Source organism: Carlito syrichta, unplaced genomic scaffold (assembly GCF_000164805.1).
Source record: "Carlito syrichta isolate Samal-C Ts95f unplaced genomic scaffold, Tarsius_syrichta-2.0.1 Scaffold303247, whole genome shotgun sequence".
In the NCBI taxonomy this organism is placed as follows: Eukaryota; Metazoa; Chordata; class Mammalia; order Primates; family Tarsiidae; genus Carlito; species Carlito syrichta.
Window position 1 is genome coordinate 253,683 of NW_007247343.1, and position 21,072 is coordinate 274,754.

At 41.8% G+C, this 21,072-nt stretch overlaps 1 protein-coding gene across 1 annotated transcript in view; it reads left to right on the forward strand.

Annotated features, from left to right (window-relative positions):
* SMG6 (SMG6, nonsense mediated mRNA decay factor) overlaps positions 1 to 21,072 on the forward strand; it is a 259,896-nt gene that overhangs the window by 11,285 nt on the left and 227,539 nt on the right. The window contains exons 5-8 of the mRNA XM_008058210.2: positions 8,194 to 8,300; positions 8,555 to 8,633; positions 17,092 to 17,202; positions 17,590 to 17,802. Coding sequence (XP_008056401.1) covers positions 8,194 to 8,300; positions 8,555 to 8,633; positions 17,092 to 17,202; positions 17,590 to 17,802 — 510 coding nt within the window. The remainder of the gene's footprint in view (positions 1 to 8,193; positions 8,301 to 8,554; positions 8,634 to 17,091; positions 17,203 to 17,589; positions 17,803 to 21,072) is intronic.

Consider the following 21,072-nt stretch of genomic DNA (forward strand, 5'->3'; position numbering starts at 1 on the left):
GCCACTGCACTCCAGTTTGGGTAACAGATTGAGACTCCAACTCAAAAAAAAAAAAAAAAATAGATACCTACAGAATACTCCACCCAACAACAACAGAGTATACATTCTACTCATCACATGGAACGTACTCCAAGATCGATCACATCCTTGGCCATAAATCGAGAATAAACAAATTTCATAAGATTGAAATACTGCTGTGCACCTTCTCAGACCACAGTAGAAGAGAAATAAATATCAATACCAAAAAAATTCCCCCAAACACACACAGACATGAACACTAAACAACATGATGCTGATCTACTGCTGGGTCAACACTGAAATCAAAACAGAAATTAAAAGATTCCTGGAAACAAATGAAATTGAAGAAACATCCTACCAAGACCTGTGGGATGCCATGAAAACTGTCCTAAGAGGGGAATTTTTAGCTCTTTGAACACACATCAAGAAAATGGAAAAATCACAAATTAACAGCGTAAAAAAATCACCTAACGGAGCTGGAAAGACAAGATTACCAAAACCCTAACTTTAGCATAAGAATCCAGATCACCAAATCAAAAGCCCAAATATGGGACAAAGAAGACAAAAATATCATAGAAAAAAATCAAGACTGTGTACAGTGACTGAAGTCTATAATCCCAGCATTTTGGGAGGCTGAGACAAGAGGATTGCCTAAGCCTAAGGGTTTGAGACCAGCCTGGGCAACTTGGTGACACTTTGTCTCTACAATAAATTTAAAAAGTAGCTAGGTGTGGTAGTGCATGCCTGTAGTTCCAGTAACTTGGAAGGATGAGGTGGAAGGATCGCCTGAGCCCAGCAGGTCAAGGCTACAGTGGCCATGGCACTCCAGCCTGAACAACAGAGTGAGACTCCAACTCAAAGAAAAAAATCAACAAAACAAAAAGCTCGTTCATTTGAAAGTGTAAACAAGATTGGTGGACCCCTAGCCAGAATGACCAAGTAAAAGAGAGAAAAAGCCCAAATAAACACAACAAGAAATGAAAAAGATCAAATCACAACTGACCCTGAAGGAATACAAAAGATTATTAGAGATTACGATGCATATCTGTTTGGAAACAAACTTGATAACTGAAATGAAATGGAGGACTTTCTGATATCACATAACCTCCCAAGGTTGAAACAAGAAGACATTGAGACACTAAATAGACCAGTAACAACCCAGGAAATTGACTCTATCATAAGAAAACTACCTATGAAAAAAGGCTCTGGACCAGATGGCTTTCCAGTGGAATTCTATAAAATGTACAAGGAGGAGCTGATAGCAATCCTATTGAAAGTATTCTAGGCAATTGAGAAATATGGAATTCTCAAATCATTTTATGAAGCTAACATCATACTCATCACAAGATGAGTAAAGACCCAACCAAAAAAAAAAGAACTACAGGCCAGTATCAATAATAAACATAGATGCAAAAATTCTCAAGATTCTAGCAAATTGAATCCAAGAGTGCATTTCAAAAATTATCCACCATGACCAAGTAGGCTTCATCCCCAGGATGCAGGACTGGTTCAACATCTGCAAAAAGAACCACATGATTATATCATTAGGTATAGAAATAGCTTTTGATTAAATTCAACATCCCTTCTTGATAAAAACCCTCAAACACCTAGACTTAGAGGGAACATACCTCAAAATAGTAAGCACCAGTTATGATAAACCCACAGCCAGCATATTGCTAAATGAACAGAAACTGGAAATATTTTCCCTTTAAACTGGAAGAAGACAAGGCTGCCCACTCTCATCCCTCTTGTTTAACATTGTGTTGGAAGTCTTACCTAGAGCAATTAGACAAGAGAAGGAAATCAGGGTATCCAAATAGGAAAAGAGGAAATTAAGTTATCCCTCTTTCCTGATGATATGATTCTGTGCCTCGAAAACCCAAGAAAATATAAAAATCTTGCTTTCACTGGCAAAGTCTCAGGGTACAAAATGTGCAAAAGATAGTTGCATTCTTATACACCAGCAACAAGCAGGCAGAGACCCAAATAAAAAGCATAATCCCATTCATAATAGCCACACAAAAAATTAAATAGCTTGGTATCTTCCTAGCCAGAGAAGTGAAAGACCTTTACAATGAAAACTATAAAACACTGCTCAAAGAAATCCAAGAAGACACTAACAAATGTAATAATATTCCATGCTCATAGATAGGAAAAATCAACATTGTTAAGGTGTCCATTTTACCAAAGGCAGTCTATAGATTCAATGCAATACTCATTAAATTACCAACATAATTCTTCTCAGACCTGGAAATGACAATACAGAAATTCATAGGAAACATAAACAGCCACAAATAGCCAAAACAATCCTTAGCAAAAGAAACAAAGCAGGAGGTATCACACTTCCAGACGTTAAACTTTACTATAAGACTACGATAATCAAAACAGCTTGGTATTGGTACAAGAATAGGCTTATGGACCAGTGGAACAGGATAGAGATTCCAGAAGCAAAACCTCAATTTCTCAACCAACTCATCTTTGACAAAGCCTCCACCAACAGCCACTGGGGAAAGAAGAACCTATTCAGTAAATGGTGCTGGGAAAACTGGCTGACCACATGTAGGAGATTGAAACAGGACCCTTACCTATCACCATATACAAAAATCAAGTCTAAATTGATCAAAGACCTAAAGGTAAAACCTCAAACTACAAGAACCTTAGAAAATGCAGGAGACACCCTAATGAAAATTGGAACTGGCAACCAATTCCTGATCAAAACCCCAAGTGCCCATGCCATTAAGAGAGAAGATAGGCTAGGTGTGGTGGCCCAAGCCTGTAATCCCAGCACTTTGGGAGGCCGAGGTGAGAGGATTGCCTGAGCCCAGGGGTTTGAGAACAGCCTGGGCAACTTGGTGAGACCTCATCTCTACAATAAATAAAATAAATAAAAAAAGGAAAAGTAGCTGGGCATGGTAGCTCACACCTGTAGTTCTGGCTACTTAGAAGGCTGAGGCAGAAGGATTGCCTGAACCCAGCAGGTCAATGCTGGGGTGGCTGTAAGCTTGCCACTGCACGCCAGCTTGGGCAACGGAGAGACTCCAACTCAAAAAAAAAAAAAAAAAGAGAGAGAGAGAGAAGATAGGCAAGTGGGACCTCATCAAACTGAAAAGCTTCTGCAAAGCCAAAGAAACCATCAAGAGAGTGAGAAGAAAGTCCATGGAATGGGAAGAAATATTTGCCAACTGTGTATCTGACAAAGGCCTAACATCCAGGATCTACAAGGAACTCAAACATAAAGGAAAAAACAGCCCCATTAAAAAGTGGACAAAAAGCCGGGTTCGGTGGCTCAGCCTGTAATCCTGTGCTTTGGGAGGCTGAGGTGAGTGGATTGCCTGAGCCCGCGGGTTCGAGACCCACCTGGGCAACTTGGCAAGACCTCATCTCTACAATAAATAAAAAAATTAGCAGGGTGTGGTAGCGCGCCCCTGTAGTTCCGGCTACTTGGAAGGCTGAGGCGGAAAGATCGCCGGAGCCCAGCAGGTCGAGGCTGTGGTGGTCAGGAGCATGCCACTGCACTCCAGTCTGGGTGACAGAGTGAGACTCCAACTCAAAAAAAAAAAAAAAAAAAGGCAAAAAGCATGAATAGACACTTTTCCAAAGAAGATACATGGGCAGCCAACAGACACATGAAAAAATGCTCAGCCTCACTCATCAGAGAAATGCAAATCAAAACCACATTGAGATACCACCTAACCCAGTAAGAATGACCATCATTAACAAAACAACAACAGATGCTGGTGAGGATGCTGAGAAAAAGGATTGCTTCTAAATTGCTGGTGGGAATGCAAACTAGTGCAGCCTCTTTGGAAAACAGTGTGGTGATTTCTAAAAGAACTAGACATTGACCTTTCATATGACCCAGCAATCCCCTTACTGGGAATATATCCAGAGGAACTCAAATCATTCTACCAAAAAGATACCTGCACACACGTTTATTGCAGTACTATTCACAATAGCAAAAACATGAAACCAACCATACTGCCCATCGAAACTGAACTGGATTAAAAATATGTGATGCACCGGGCCTGGTGGCTCAGCCTGTAATCCCGTGCCTTTGGGAGGCTGAGGTGAGTGAATTGCCTGAGCACATGGGTTCGAGACCTGCCTGGGCAGTGAGACCTCATCTCTACAATAAAAAAAAAAAAAAAATCAGCCGGGTGTTGTAGCGCGGCCTGTAATTCCAGCTACTTGGAAGGCTGAGGCGGAAGGATCGCCGGAGCCCAGCAGGTCAAGGCTGCGATGGCCGGGAGCAGCCACTGCACTCCAGTCTGGGCGACAGAGTGAGACTCCAACTCAAAAATAAATAAATAAATAAATAAAAAAAAAATAAAAATATGTGATGCATATACACAATGGAATATTACATAGCCATAAAGAAGGACAAACATATGGACTTTGCTGCAACTTGGATGGATTTAGAGTCTATCATACTCAGTCATCTAACACAGAGTACCACATGTTCTCACTCATAAGCGGACCTTGAACATTTACCATAATACTATACAAAAGGAATTGGCAGTAGCGAGATACTGCTGGGGTGGGTGGGGGAGACACAACATCAAGGGTACCTAGTCTCAAACAAGGCAAAGTCAGGACCAAAGGGAGGTCCAAACTTTACCACTTGCATACCTAATCCTGAATTGTACCCCACATCTTTAAAAGAAAAAAAAAAGGAATGTGATTTATGGAGCAAAAGCCTTTTTTGCTCCTGATAAATTACTATGTTTAAGTTCTCTTATTAATCAACCAGTATTTATTGAGCCTCTTTTACGTGCTTGGTACCATTCAAGGCAGAGGCAATTTAGTGCAGTACAAAAAATGTCATGATCCTGCTTCTCGGAGTTTAGAGTTTGACTGGGGGTGAGTGCAGATGTTGAATGGATAGTTGTAGATGCAGTGACTTTTGCAGAGGATGTTAATGGATGTATGCTGTAAAGAATTAACCTGTTTTAGAGGATTATGGATGACTGAGGAAATTGCAGTTAAGTGGAGACTGAATACCTGAGATATCAGCCAGGTGAAGGTATGTGAAGATGTGAGAAGAGGAGGATTCTGTGGAGAGTAGACAGTATACATGAAGGTCCTGAGGTGGAAAAGAACGTGAAACTGAGGAGTCTGGTCTGACTGAGGGCAGAGAGTGAGTGGGAAAGTGGTGCTGAAGAGGTGAGCAGAGGCTAGATCATCCATCTAGATCTTCCTTCATGCTGAGGATGATGGAGAACCTTTGAAATAGTTTGATTTTTTCCCCCCTTATCGAGATGGCAAAATCGCTATAGTATGGAGGCATAATCAGATTTCATTGTATTTTATCAATTACATGCTAGGGTTCTTGGTGTTCGTCCATAGAAAGAATGTATGGAATAGTCAGGACCCAGAGGTATATGACATATAGTGATATGTAACTTTGCTGAGGCACAAATTTGAGTTATTTGCTAGGAGGTTGATATGTAGTACCTGTTTATTTAGCTAGTCAATATCTCCTCTTTAATGAAGTTTTTTCTTTATTCAGTGATACGTTAATTTCTTTTGTATGAGGCAGAGTGTAATATATGTTGTGAGGTGACATTCCTTCGGGAGATTTTTTTTTGTTGGACACAGTGTCTTGGGATTGTTGAGGGTTTACTCTATTGTTTTCTCATTGAGTGACAGATGCCAAGCCTATCAGTGAGAAAACATGTTTATAGTACTACACAGTCCCTGGAATGTTGTAGATGTCTGATAAAACATAATTATTGTTTTAGGCAAAGGAAATGTAATGCAGTAACATAATTCAGTGATAAACAGTTAGAGGAAAGATTATAATGATGGCAAGAAAATAACAGAGTAAACAACTGTCTTAATATTTGTATATCACTTTATATATATAGTTTTTTTTTTTTGAGTTGGAGTCTTACCCTCACCCAGACTGGAGTGCAGTGGCACGGTCTGGTCACTGCAGCCTCGACCTGCTGGGCTCCGGCAATCCTTCCGCCTCAGCCTTCCAAGTAACTGGAACTACAGGCGCGTGCTACCACGCCTGGCTAATTTTTTTATTTTATTTTTATTGTAGAGATGAAGTCTCACCAAGTTGCCCAGGCGGGTCTCGAACCTACGGGCTCAGGCAATCCACTCACCTCTGCCTCCCAAAGCGCAGGATTACAGGCTGAGCTACCAAGTCCGGCTTATATATAGTTTTTGTGTAAGTCTCACTGTGTCGTCCAGACTGGAGTGCAGGGGCATGCTCACAGCCACTGCAACCTCGACACGCTGGGGTCGTGATCCTTCTGCCTCAGCTTTCCAAGTAGCTGGAACTGCAGGCATGTGCCACCACACCCAACTAATTTTTTGATTTATTGTAGAAACGAAGTGTCGCAAGTTGTCCAGGCTGGTCTTGAACCCATGGGCTGAGGCAATCCTCTTGCCTTTGCCTCCCAAGGTGCTGGGATTACAGGCATTAGCCACCATGCCCGTCTATCACTTTATGGTTTATAAAGTATTTTTACATTTATTCCTGCCACATTTTTACATTTATTCCCTCCACGTACCCTATAAAGTAGTTATTTTTGCATTCAGATAAAGAAACTAAGTTCCAGAATATCCCAAAGACTTCCTTGAGATCACACACTATTCTGTAGAGTAAGGTCTCCCGACTCCTAGTTTCGTATTTTCTTTCATTTACCTGGGACTCAAAGCAGAATCATCCATTTTCCCTCCTACCACTGTTTTCTCAGTATATTTTGTATCACACTGTTGACTGTTTTTTGGTAGTTAAGGTTAGGTTGAAAACTTTATACTTTTTTGAAGATTACTAGTGCCTTATCAATGCTGCTCTTTTTTTTTTTTTGAGCCAGTGTCTCACTTTTTTGCCCAGGCTGTAGTACACAGCCTCTGGGCTCGAGCAGTCCAGACGTAGCCAGGACTACAGGCACACACCACCATACCCTGTTAATTTTTAAATTTTTTGTAGAGATGAAAGTCTCACTCTGTTGTCCAGGCTGTTCTGGAACTCCTGGTCTCAAGTGATCTTCCTGCCTCAGCCTCTTAAGTTGCTGGGATTACAGGCATGAACCACCATACCATGCCTGACCTTGCTCTGTCATTTGACCATATCCCTATCTTTTGGGGTTGAAGTTAATTTTTTTTCTTTTCTTTTCTTTTACTTTATTGTATTATAAAGATGTGGAGTACAAGACCGGATTGGGTACATAAGTAATGTTTGTGCAGGTGAAGTTTGAGCTTCCATCTGGTCTTCACTTCTTCTGGCTTAGGATCAGTACCCTTTGTGTTGTTATATGTTTCTTTTCTTTTCTTTTCTTTTTGTTTTGTGTTTTTGAGTCAGAGTCTCAGTGTAGCTCACAGCTACTGCAGCCTCAATCTGCTGGGCTCAGGGGATCCTTCTGCTTCAGCCTTCCAAGTAACTAAAACCACAGACGCATGCCACCACGCTCAGCTAATTTTTTGATTTATTGTTGAGATGAGGTCTCACCATGTTGCCCATGCTGGTCTCGAACCCATGGGGTCAAGCATTCCTCTTGCCTCTGCCTTTCAGAGTGCTGAGATTATAGGTGTGAGCCACTGCACCGGCTCTTTTATTTTTAGAGACAAAGTCTTTCTCTGTCACCCAGGCTGGAGTGCAGTGGTTCAATCAAAGCTCATTGCCGCCTGTAATCCCATGCCTTTGGGAGGCTGAGATGAGTGAATTGCCTGAGCCCGCGGGTTCGAGACCCGCCTGGGCAGCGAGACCTCATCTCTACAATAAATCAAAAAATCAGCCGGGCGTGGTAGTGCACGCCTGTAATTCCGGCTACTCGGAAGGCTGAGGTGGAAGGATCGCCGGAGCCCAGCAGGTTGAGGCTGCGGTGGCCAAGAGCGGCCACTGCACTCCAGTCTGGGCGACAGAGTGAGACTCCAACTCAAAAAAAAAAAAAGCTCATTGCCCCCTCAACCTCCTGGGCTCAAGCAATCCTCTTGTCTCATCCTCCGAAGTAGCTAGGTCTACAGGCATGCATCATCATGCCCAGCTAACTTTTATTTTTTGTACAGATGGGTCTCACTGTGTTACTTAGGCTGATCTTGGATTCATGGCCTTAAGCAGTATCCCCCTCCTAAGTAGCTGGGATTATAGGCATGAGCCACCATCCCCAGCCCAAGTTAGTGTTTCTTGGGTAGTCTACTAATTGATTGTTTTTCCTGAAGGTAAAATATGCATTGATCAGTGCCCAGCGATGTATGATTTGCCAAGGAGATATTGCTAGGTATCGGGAGCAAGCCAATGATACAGCAAACTACGGGAAAGCACGCAGGTACTTTTACCCCTAGTTAATTATTTTTTTGTGTGTGTGACTTTAAGCTAAACCCTATTAAGAGCAATGAGGCACTTGAGGTGCTTTCCATACAGATGTCCTATAAGTGCCCCTGTTGGTCCCTGTAGTCATGCCTTACCACTCTAGGGTTACATCTAAGACTCCAGCTTATTTCTTTGGTAGTGGGGCTATCAGGATGAATTGGGGAAAAGCTGTTATGGAGCTAGCATTTTCTTACTGTTTTTCTATTCTAGTTGGTACCTGAAGGCCCAGCACATTGCTCCCAAGAATGGGCGCCCCTATAACCAGTTGGCTTTGCTGGCAGTATATACGGTAAGAAATTCTGTGAACAGGGGAAGTGTTTTGCAGGCAGTATCTTTAAATATGGAGTTTGATAGTATCAGTTCCTACAGGTTTGTTTCATCCGATCAGTTAAACCCAAAGAATATCCCCTTCTGCTTCCCATTCTCAAACTCCTTTTGTTACTATTACTTTCAGAGGTAAGTTGTTAGGAATTCCTCTCTTGAATTGATTCTATACTTCATCCATCTACTTATATTACACTTAAGTTCCTAAGGGAATGCTCATGCTGCAGCTAAACACTACTCTTTTTCCAGTTAAAGCTTCTGCTCTGAATCTTGTCTTGATTTCCTTCCCTCCTATCCTGCTGAACTAGGCTACTCATTCTAGATGAAAAATAAGGTTCCTTTTACCGCTCTTCCTTAAAGTCCTTACCTGATTCTAAGTAGTCAGATCTTTACTTCCTTTCCGCAGATCTCTTACTTCTTTTAACTTTTCACCTAAGATACCTCCTTAGCAGAAGCACAATAAGCACCAGATTGTACCTTTCTAGATCTCTTAACCTCCTCTAAATGTAGCTCTAACAGAGAAATGGGCCTTGGGAGCTGAGAGAGTTCCTAGGGAAGAAGCAGAATAGAAGGGGGAATGGTGGGGCAATGGTAGATACCAAAGGTTCAGGCATAAGAAGAGCTAACATGTTCATTAACAAGAAAGTTTTCTTTTTTTTTTTTTTTAATTTTTTAATCAATATTTTTTATTATGGTTTTGTGAGGTACAATTAAGGGTTAGGTATACAAATACGTTTCATTCAGGCACCCTGTTGATAAGTGGTAAGAAAGTTTTCTTAATGCTTTAAAATGCATTGCGCAAGTAAACAGTGTTTGGGTTTAATATTTGTATTCTTTATTCTATAAAAGATTCGAAGAAATTCTTAATAATTTTGGATTTAAATAGTTAAGTAATGGTGTTTACTAAGACACTTCCTTCAGAATCTGTTGAATCTCCTGTTTTTACCTTTGTCCTATTCTGTTTGTGATGGGTGTATGAGATTTTTCCCCCTCCCCTCTTTACAGCTTTTTCTCTCCTCTTTCTCCTTATCCATCTTTTCCTTATTTTCCTATTTTTCTTCTTCCTTATCTCCTTTTCCAGCTTTTCTTTTTATTTCTTATTTTTTATTTTAAAGATGTGGGGTACAATTCAGGGTTATGTATACAAATTCTCATTATGCAGGTACCCTTGCTGATGAGGTATGCTCCTCCATCCCCTGGCAGTTTCTCTCAACTGCCAATCCCACTCCCGCTCCCTTGGCAGTTTCCCACTACTGCCAATCCTTTTCTTATAGTATTATGATAATTATTCATTCCAGCTTTTCTTCTTTGTAATTCTTTGAAATGTTATATTTCTTTGTTTTCTTTTTCTTTTTTTAAGTTATTGCCCAGGCTAGACTGTGTAGTGGCATGCTCATGGCCACCCCAGCATCAACCTGCTGGGCTGAGGTTATCCTTCCATCTCAGCCTTCCAAGTAGCTGGAACTACAGGCGCACGATTCCATGCCAGGCTAAATTTTTTTATTTATCATAGAGATGAGGTCTCTTCAAGTTGTCCAGGCTGTTCTAGAACCTGGGGGCTCAGGCAGTTCCCTCACATCAGTATTTCTCATTAACTAGAAAATATAATTAGCCATCACCTCTGACTAGTTCCAAGACATTTTTATCACCCCACAAGGAAACTTTGTACTTACTGCTTTCCATGTCTCCTTCTCTCCAACCCCTGGCAACCACTAGTCTGGTTTCTGTCTCTATATATTTACCTATCCTGGATGTCTTATATAAATAGAATAATATAACATATGACCTTTTGCAGTTTTCTAATACATGACATTGAGCATCATTTCATATGCTGTCTTATCATCTGTATATCTTATTCAGTGATACAAGTCCTATATCAAGTGTGTTTTTGCAAATATTTTCTTTTAGTCTGTGACATGTCTCCAGCACTGTCTTTTGCAGAGCAGAAGTTTTAAATTTTAATTAAACTAAACTTACCAATTTTTTTTTTTTTTTTGAGTTTGGAGTCTCACTCTGTTGCCCAGACTGGAGTGCAGTGGCTACTCCCAGCCACCACAGCCTCCACCTGCTGGGCTTTGGCGATCCTTCCACCTCAGTCTTCCAAGTAGCTGGAACTACAGGTGCACGCTACCACGCCTGGCTGATTTTTGATTTGTTGTAGAGATGCGGTCTCACCAAGTTGCCCAGGCAGGTCTCGAACCCGCAGGCTCAGGCAATCCACTCACCTCAGCCTCCCAAGGTGCGAGATTATAGGCTGAGCCACCGAACCCGGCTTATTTACCAATTTTTTCTTTCAAGGGTTATGCTTTTGGTGTTGTATCTGAGAAATCAGCATCAAACCTAAATTTTGTCTGACATTATTTTCTAGGAGTCATATAGTTTTACATTTTACATTTAGGTCTGTAATCCATTTTAAGCTAATTCTGTGAAAGGTGTAGGGTCTTTGTATTAGTTTATTGAGTTGCATATATCCAAATGTATTGATTTGGCTATACAGTTGTTCCAGTACCGTTTGTTGAAAAGATATCTTTTCTCCATTGAATTGCTTTGAATTGCTCTGTTGTCAAAGAACAGCTGACAGTATTTATGTGAGTTTATTTCTGGGCTCTGTGTTCTCTTTCATTAATTTATTTGTCTTTTCTTTTGTCAGTACCACACTGTCTTGACTACTGTAGTAATATCTTGAAGTTAGGTAGTGTGAGTCTTCCAACCTTTTTTTTTTTTTTTTTTTTTGAGTTGGATTCTCACTCTGTAACCCAGGCTGGAGTGCAGTGGCACACCCACTGCCACTGCAGCCTTGACTTGCTAGGCTCAGGCAATCCTTTTGCCTCAGCCTTCTAAGTTTCTGGAATTACAAGCATGCGCTACCACGCCCAGCTAATTTTTTGATTTATTGTACATATGAGGTCTGCCAAGTTGCCCAGGCTGGTCTCGAATATTGGGCTCAGGCAATCCCCTCACCTTCTGGCTACTTGGAAGGCTGAGATGGAAGGATAACTTCAGCCCAGCAGGTCGATGCTAGAGTGGCCATGAGCATGCCACTATGCACTCTAGCCTGGGCGATGGCTTGAGCCACCACACCCAGCCAATTTTTACATTTATTATTTTTTATTATTATTATTTTTTGAGTTGGAGTCTCCCTCTGTCGCCCAGACTGGAGTACAGTGGCTGCTCCCGGCCACCGCAGCCTCGACCTGCTGGGCTCCGGAGATCCTTCCGCCTCAGCCTTCCAAGTAGCTGGAAGTACAGGTGCGTGCTACCATGCCCGGCTAATTTTTTTGTTGTTGTTGATTTATTGTAGAGATGGGGTCTCGCCAAGTTGCCCAGGAAGGTCTCGAACCCTCAGGCTCAGGCAGTCCACTCACCTCAGCCTCCCAAGGCACGGGATTACAGGCTGAGCCACCAAGCCTGGCTTATTTTTTTAATCTTTATTAAAGATGTGGGGTACAATTCAGGGTTAGGTGTACAAATGTTCATTATACAGGTACCCTTTTTTATAATTTTTTAATTTTAAAGATGTAGGGTATGGTTCAGGGTTAAGTATACAAATGTTCATTATGCAGGCACCCTTGTTGATGAGATGTATCCCCCCTCACATTTTTAATTATGGTAAAATACTCGTAAAATTTATCATCTTACTCATTTTTTTTTGAGTCAGAGTCACTCTGTGACCCAGACTGCTGTGCCGTACCACACTCATGGCCATCACAACCTCAACTTACTGGGCTCAGGTGATCCTTTTGCATCAGCCTTCCAAGTAGCTGGAACTGTAGGCGCATGCCACCATGCTCAGCTTATTTTTTGATTTATTATAGAGACAAGGTCTTACCATATTACCCAGGCTGGTCTGGAACCCATGGACTCAGACAATTCTCTTGCCTCCAACTCCCAAAGTATGTACAGTTCAGCAGCATGAAGTACTCATACTGTAATGCAGTCAGTCTCCAGAACTGTCTTCATTTTGCAAAACCAAAACTCTGTATTTATTAAGTAGCAGCTCCCCATTCTTTCTGCCTCCAGCCTCTGCAACCACCCTTCTACTTTCTGCCCATATATTTGACTACTCTATGTACATCATATAAATGGGCTTATACAGTATTTGTCCTTTTGTGTTTTTTTTTTTTTTTTGAGTTAGAGTCTCACTGTCTCACCCAGGCTGGAGTACAGTGGCACACTCACGGCCACTGCAGCCTTGACCTGCTGGGTTCAGGCAGTCCTTCTACCTCAGCCTTCCAAGTACTTGGAACTATAGGCATGTACCACCACATCTGGCTAATTTTTTTATTATAGAGTCAAGTTCTTGCCACATTTCCCAGGCTGGTCTTGAACCTCTGAACTCAGGCAGTCCTTTTGCTTCTGCCTCCCAAAGTGCAGGGATTACAGGCATGAGCCACTGCACCCGACCTGTGTTTGTCCTTTTATGACTTACTTATTTCACTTAGCCTAAGTCCTCAAAGTTCATCCTTATTATAGCACGTGTCAGAATTTCCTCCTTCTTGAGGCTGAATAATATTCCATTGTATTTGTAGACTACATATTTTATATACATTCATCCATTGGTGGACACTTGGACTGCTTCTACCTTTTGGCTGTTGTGATAATGCTGTAATCAACTTGTGTGTACATATAGGTCTTTGAGGCCCTACGTTCAATTATTTTGGTTATATGAGGGGAACCCAAAACAATGGAATTTTTAAATTACAAATTACATATTTATTCTTATGTGTTTAAACTTCAGTCACCTTCAAAGTATTCTCTGTTTGATGCAGTAGCAGTATACCTATAGAGATGCTTTTTCTACTGCTCAAAGCAGTTTTTGAACTCATCGATTTTGTTTTATTTTTAAAAATTTATTTTTTTTACTTTATAGAGACAGAGTCTTACTGTGTTGCTCAGGCTGGTCTCGAACTCCTGGCCTCAAGCAATCTTCCCACCTTGGCCTCAAAGTGCTAGGATTATAGGCATGAGCCATTGTGTCTGACCAGAACTCATCAATTTTGATGCCTGTTAGTGCTTCTATCGGCTGAATAAGGAGGGTGGGACATGGGGGTCATGCTGTTTTTGGTCAAACACTGCTGAATACTCAGCATAGTGTGGGCAAGTGCGTTGTTATGGTGGAAGAACCTATCACCTCTTTGCCACAAAAATATCCACTGAAGCTGAATGCAGCCTCTTAATAGCAACACTAGCTGGTACTCTGAGGCCGATGAGTTCCTTGAACACTTAATTACCTGGGGAAGCCCATATTATAAGGGACCTGCCTTCCAAAAGACAATTTCTGTTTATTTCGGGTCCCCCTTGTATATCCAGAAATTGAATTACTAGATCATATGGTAATTCTATTTTCAATTTTTTGGGACAACCATACTGTTTTCTATAGCAGCTACACCATTTTTTATTCCCACCAACAGTCTACAAGACTTCTAATGTCTCTACTTTCTCGCCAATGCTTGTTATTTTCTGTTTTGTTTTAAAATATTGCTTTTTTTTTTTTTAATTAGAGAAAGGGTCTCTCTGTGTTTCCCAAGCTAGTCTCAAAATCCTGAACTCAAGTGATCCTCCTGCCTCAGCCTCACAAAGTACTGAGATTACAGACCTGAGCCACCACACCTGGCCATTTTGTGTTTTTTGTTTGTTTTTAAGTTGAAATCTCACTCTGTCATCCAGGCTGGCATGCAGTGACATGCTCATGGCCACTGCAGCCTATACCTGCTGAGCTCAGGCCATCTTTCTGCCTCAGCCTTCCAAGTAGCTGGAACCACAGGCATTTGCTACCATATCCAGCTCATTTTTTTTGATTTATTGTAGAGACAAGGTCTTACCAAGTTGTCCATGCTGGTCTTGAAACCCTGGGCTCAGGCAATACTCTTGCCTTCACCTCCCTAAGTGCTAGTATTACAGGCATGAACCACTGTGCCTGGCGTTTTCTGTTTTTTCATTAGTAGTCATCCTAATGGCTAGGAGGTGGTATCACTTTGTGTTTTTTTGTTTGTTTTTTGAGTAGAAGTCTCACTCTGTCACCCAGGCTGGGGGGCAGTGACACACTTCTAGCCACCGCAGCCTCGACCTGCTGGGCTCAGGTGATCCTTCCGCCTCAGCCTTCCAAGTAACTGGAACTACAGGCACACGCCACCACGCCTGGCTAATTTTTTGATTTATTGTAGAGATGGTATCTCACCAAGTTGCCCATGCTGGTCTCAAACTGTGGGATTAGGCATTCCTCTCACCTTGGCCTCCCAAAGTGCTGGGATTATAAGCGTGAGCCATTGCGCCTGGCCTCACTTTGTGATTTTGATTTGCATTTCCCCAATGATGAGTGATGTTGAACATTTCTTCATGTGTACATCGGTTGTTTACATATCTTTGGAGCAATGTCTGTTCAAGTCCTTTGTCCATTTACAAAATTTTAAATCTTTTTTGTTATTGATATGTAGAAGTTATTTTATATTCTGTATTCCAGACCCTTATTAAATATATGATTTGCAAATGTCGTCTTTTGTTCTCTAGGCAGTCTTTTTCATTCTCTTGAGAGTATCCTTTAGTGTACAGAAGTTTTTATTTATTTGTTTGTTTGTTTATTTATTTATTTATTTTGAGTTGGAGTCTTACTCCGTTGCCCAGGCTGGAGTGCAGTGGCACACTCATGGCCACCCCAGTGTTAACCTGCTGGTCAACTGGTGATTCTTCTGTCTCAGCTTTCCAAGTAACTGGAACTACAGGTGCGCACTATGTGCCTGACTAATTTTTTTTAATTTATTGTAAAGACGTGGTCTCACCAAGTTTCCCGGGCTGGTCTTGAATCCACGGGTCAGGCAATCCACTTGCCTTTCCTCCCTCAGTGCTGGGATTACAGTCTGAGCCACCGAGCCTGGCCTATTTTATTTTTTTGAAGTGAGAAAGCAGGATTTATTGAGAGGACAGAAAAGCTCCCACAGTGGGAGGGGACCCAAAGGAGTTGCTCCTTGTACAAAAGTTTTTAATTTTGATGAATTCCAATTGATCTTTTTTCTTTTCTTTTTTTGAGTTGGAGTCTCACTCTGTCACCCAGACTGGAGTGCAGTGGCTGTTCCTGGCCACTGCAGCCTCGACCTGCTGGGTTCCAGCGATCCTTCTGCCTCAGCCTTCCAAGTAGCTGGAACTACAGGCGTGCGCAACCACACCTGGCTAATTTTTTTGGATTTATTGTAGAGATGAGGTCTCGCCAAGTTGCTCAGGCGGGTCTCGAACCCACGGGCTCAGGCAATCCACTCATCTCAGCCTCCCAAAGCACGGGATTACAGCCTGAGCTACCAAACCTGGCTGATCTTTTTTTCTTATGTTCCTTGTGCTTTTGCTGTTATAGCTATGAAACCATTCCCAAATCCAAGAAGATTAACCTGTATATTTTAGGAGTTTTAGCACCTAATTTAGGTCTTTGATCCATTTTAGGTTAATTTTTGTTTATAATATGAGGTGTAGGGGTCCAACTTTATTCTTTTATGTGTAGGTATCATATTCCCTCAGCATTACTCGTTGAAGAGACTGTTCTTTCTCCTTTGGTTTTGGTACCCTTGTCAAAAATCACTTTATTTTTTTTAATTTTTTTTAACTTTTAAATTTTTTATTTTAAAGACATGGGGTACACTTTAGGATTAGGTATACAAATGTTCATTATGCAGGTACCCTTGTTAATGAGGTGTGGCCCCCCCATCCCAGGCAGATTACCACTACTGCCAATACCACAAATTTTTTTTTGAGTTGGAGTCTCACTGTTACCCAGGCTAGAGTGCAGTGGCACGCTCATGGCCACTGCAGCCTCAATCTACTGACTCGCTGATAAGAATAGGAAATTTAAGGTGATTTAAACATTGTTTTCCTTTTTTTTTTTTTTTTTTGAGTTGGAGTCTCATTCTGTTGCCCAGGCTGGAATGCAGTGACACGGTCACGGCCACTGCAGCCTTGACCTGCTAGGCTCAGGCGATCCTTCCACCTCAGCCTCCCAAATAGCTGGAACTATAGGCACGCGCCACCACACCCAGCTGATTTTTTCAATTTATTGTAAAAATGAGATCTCGCCAAGTTGCCCAGGCTGGTCTTGAACCTGTGGGCTCAGGAAATCCTCTTATTTCCAGAGCATTGTTTTTCTAAGAACAAAATATGATTGCCATTTATATTTTAAGAGGCTGTTTATTCCTGTCTTAACCTTATGAGTACTTCGTTCTTGGAGCACCTCAGCAATCAAGATACAGTACCATTCAAAAAAGAAATCTGTGATATAATTGCCATGGCTTCTTCCATGGATGACATTTCTGATTTTCTTACTGGAATTCTTCACATCTTGGAGGATAGGCTGGGAAAGATAGTAGGTTTTTCCTGGTCAGTTGCCTCTTGCTGGAGTTAGGAAGAGAATTGGTTGACTGAATGTCTCTGGTGTCTTTCCACAGAGAAGGAAACTTGATGCTGTATATTACTATATGCGCAGTTTAGCTGCCAGCAACCCTATCCTGACTGCGAAGGAGAGTCTCATGAGCTTGTTTGAAGAGACCAAGCGAAAGGTGAGTGGGGATACAGGCAGAAACATTACTTCCTAGAAATAATGCATTTCCCTTAGTGCTCATCTGTCCTCAGGGGAATGACTAATAAGGTCCTCAAGTAGTTTCATCAGATGTTAAGGAGTAATCTGTTAGCTACCTATGTAGAACCAACTGTTATCTTCAGGAGAGCTTTCAGGAGACCCTTGGGTGTACATGTTTCACAGCATCCAGTTTACAGAATTAATAACTTTTGTGAGACAAAACAGATGATACTAAACTACTTTGGAATTGTGGCAAAGTCCTTTTATAATCTATAGACAACAAGCACAGGTAAGGTGAGGTAAAGCTCTTCTTTTTGTCAACTGAATCTCAGGGAAGTCTGAGCTTGTGTGTTTGTATGTTATATAGGCAGAACAGATGGAAAAAAAACAACATGATGAATTTGAACTGAACTCTGACCAATGGCGGAAAGGAAAGAAGTCTACTTTCCGGCATGATGGAGATGATACCATGCGCCTGGAGATTTGGATTCATCCATCCCATCCACGATCCTCCCAGGGCACTGAATCAGGGAAGGATTCTGAGCAGGAGAACGGGCTGGGCAACCTGAGTCCTGGTGATGTAAGTTCCTGAGAGTGATGGCAGTGAACCAAACTAGCTAAGTAAACCTGAGTGCCCCAGTTCATGCAGCTGTGAGACATAGACGCATACCACTGATTCCAGAGAAGACAAACCACTTGAGGCTCCTTGATAGGCTTTTCCTTCTTATCTATACTTCCTTTATCTTTATTATGTGCTTCCCTCTCTCACCACTGTGTGTCACTGCAGAATTTAGTAAAAGTAGGATTCGAATTTTTTGCTGCTTTTGGTTCAACATCATCAATATGATGCTTAAGAATTCTATGTAGTCCTGCGCTTTGGGAGGCTGAGGTGAGTGGATTGCCTGAGCCCGCAGGTTCGAGACCTGCCTGGGCAACTTGGCAAGACCTCTACAAAAAATTAGCCGGGCATGGTAGCGTGCACCTGTAGTTCCAGCTACTTGGAAGGCTGAGGCGGAAGGATCGCCGGAGCCCAGCAGGTCAAGGCTGCGGTGGCCGGGAGCATGCCACTGCACTCCAGTCTGGGCGACAGAGTCAGACTCCAACTCAAAAAAAAAAAAAAAAAAAAAAAAAGAATTCTATGTGGGATTTTTTACTTATTTTTTCTTTTTGGTTGACCTTATGTTTAGAGAATGAACTAAAACAGCATGCATAGGTTGGTTAGTCTGACTTGAGATCAGCTTTTTAAGGGAATATCCTCTTAAAACTCTTGGGCTGGGACTTTCTGCTCAAAGCCAAGAGAAATGACAGTAGAAAATCATAGATGTGAATGGGTGTGGTGGCTCAAGGCTGTAATTGCAGCACTTTGGAAGGCTGAGGTGAGGAGATTGCCTGAGCCCACAGGTTGGAGAACAGCCTGGGCAACTTGGTGAGACCTCATCTCTGCAATGAATCAAAAGATTGGATGGGCATGGTAGCACATACCTATAGTTCTGGCTACTTGGAAGGCTGAGGTGAAAGGGTTGCCTAAACCCAGCAGGTCGATGCTGCGCTTTGGGAGGCTGAGCGTGTCACTGCACTCCTGCCTGGGCAATGGAGTGAGATTCCAACTCAAAAAAAGAAAATCACAGATTTGTATAGAAGTTTTCTCCTCTTCATTTACTCAGTAAATAATTGTTGAGTATCGACAGTGTGCCAGGTACTAAAAGTGCAGTGAGCAAGATCTCTTCTTGCTCTCACAGAGAACATTCTAGTAGAGGATGCAGAAGACTGAACAAGAAATTAGAATATAGTGTAACAAATTTTGTTTTTGGGTATGTACCCTATATTTTGGGAGTATGTAACCATGGGACTGAAGCAGTAATTAGTTAATTGAAGTGTAAAGAATGACTAGGAGTTAGCCAGAAGAGAAGGGAAAAGAGTGGTAAAGTGAATCTCAGATAGAGGAAATAGCATAGGCAAAGGCCTGAGTCTAGGGAGCGAACACAGTAGTTGAAAAAGTGCAAGTGACAGATTCATTGTGCCTTAAGGGTAAAATTCATAGTGGAGTGCGTGGTGGGGTAAACTGGGGCTAGATCTTAAAAGATCATACAAGAAATACTTTGACCTTTGTCCTGAAAATAGTAGGGAACTATTGGATGCTTTAAATAGTGGAATGGCATGTCACATTTGCCTCTCAGAAATATCACTCTGGCTGCTTTGTAAAAATTGTGAGAAGAGTGAGACTAGAAATAGGAGACTAGGAGGATGTTGGAGTAGTTCAAGTGAGATGTGAAAAGGGCCTGAATCAAGAAATAGCTTTGGAGATGGGGAGAAGTGAACATACATAAGGTATATTAATATAGTAGAATCCAGAAAACTTGATCTAACACGGGGAACTCAGGGAGAAGAAAGAGTCAAGAATGACACATAAGTTTCTGGTTTGTAAATGGGTGGAGGATGGTCCTTTCTCTGAGATAGGTAATAAAAGTAGAGCTGGTTTTAGAAGAAAGACTATAATTTAATTTGAGACATACTGAATTTGTCATTCTTATAGGACATTGAAGTGGAGATATTCAGAGGCTATTCAAAGGTTAAAAGATGTCTGAAGCTGAGGAGAGTGGTCTAGGCCCAAGATGAAGAACGTTGGAGGCAACTTATAGATGGTGATAAAGCCATGAGAATTGATTCAGTTGCTTGAGGGAAGAAACATAGGATGATAACTTGAGATCTAAGAAAGAGAAGAGATAGATGACAGGGAGAGGCTGTTGCTTGGGCTGGGAAGGAAGTAGGATCCCAATTATTGGTGAAGGAATTATCCTGACAGAGGGTGACACATCCTTCTTTCTTAGGCTTGAGGAAAGGGAAGAACAGATAAACCTGGGGTTTACCTGAGGATTCAGGTAAATTTGTAGATGTTGTAGGAAGAAAATGAGGGAGGACCTTTTTGTTGTTTTCTATTTTTCTCTTTGATGTTGGAGACATGGATGTCTGCAAAGAACAAGTCAAAAGGTGATGGGATAGAACTTTTCCTTTGGTGTTTAATTTAAAATTTATCTTCCTATATATGTCCTTCTTAGTCTTTAGCTGTTTTGTGAATAACATGGGAAAGCAGTAATTGCTTATTTTTTTTAAAAGAACTACTGCTGGTATAATGGCTTACGTCTGTAATCCCAGTACTTTGGGAGGTAGAGGTGAGAGGACTGCCTGAGCTTAGGAATTCAAGACCAACCTCAGCAACATAATGAGATCTCTTCTCTACAATAAATCAAAAAATTAGCCAGTTGTGGTGGCGTACACCTGTACTTGCAGCTACTTGGAAAGCTGAAGTGGAAGGATTGCCTGAACCCAGCAGGTTGAGGCTGTGGTGGCTGTGAGGTTGAGACTGTGGTGGCTGAGTGTGCCACTGCACTCGAGCCTGGGCGACAGAGTGAGACTTTGACTCAAAAATAAAAAAAATAAAACTACCAACTTCCTATATGCCATAGTATGCTTGGGGCTACCTACTTGTATGTGTTATAGCAATATGTCAAGGTACTTTGGATTTCTGCCCCCTTTTTTTTTCTTGAGTCAGAGTCTCACCCTGTCACCTATCCTGGGGTGCAGTGGCACACTCATGGCCACCACAGCTTTGACCTGCTTAGCTCAGATGATCCTTCCACCTCAGTCTTCCAAGTAGCTGGAACCAAAGGTGCTCACCACCATGCCTGGCTAATTTTTTAATTTATTGTAGAGACAAGTTCTCGCCATGTTGCCCAGGCTGCTCTCAAACTCCTGGACTCAGGCAGCCTTCTTGCCTCCACCTCCAAAAGTGCTGGGATTACAGGCATGAGCCACCATGCCCGGCTTCTGCTGCCCTCTTCTAGTTTGGATA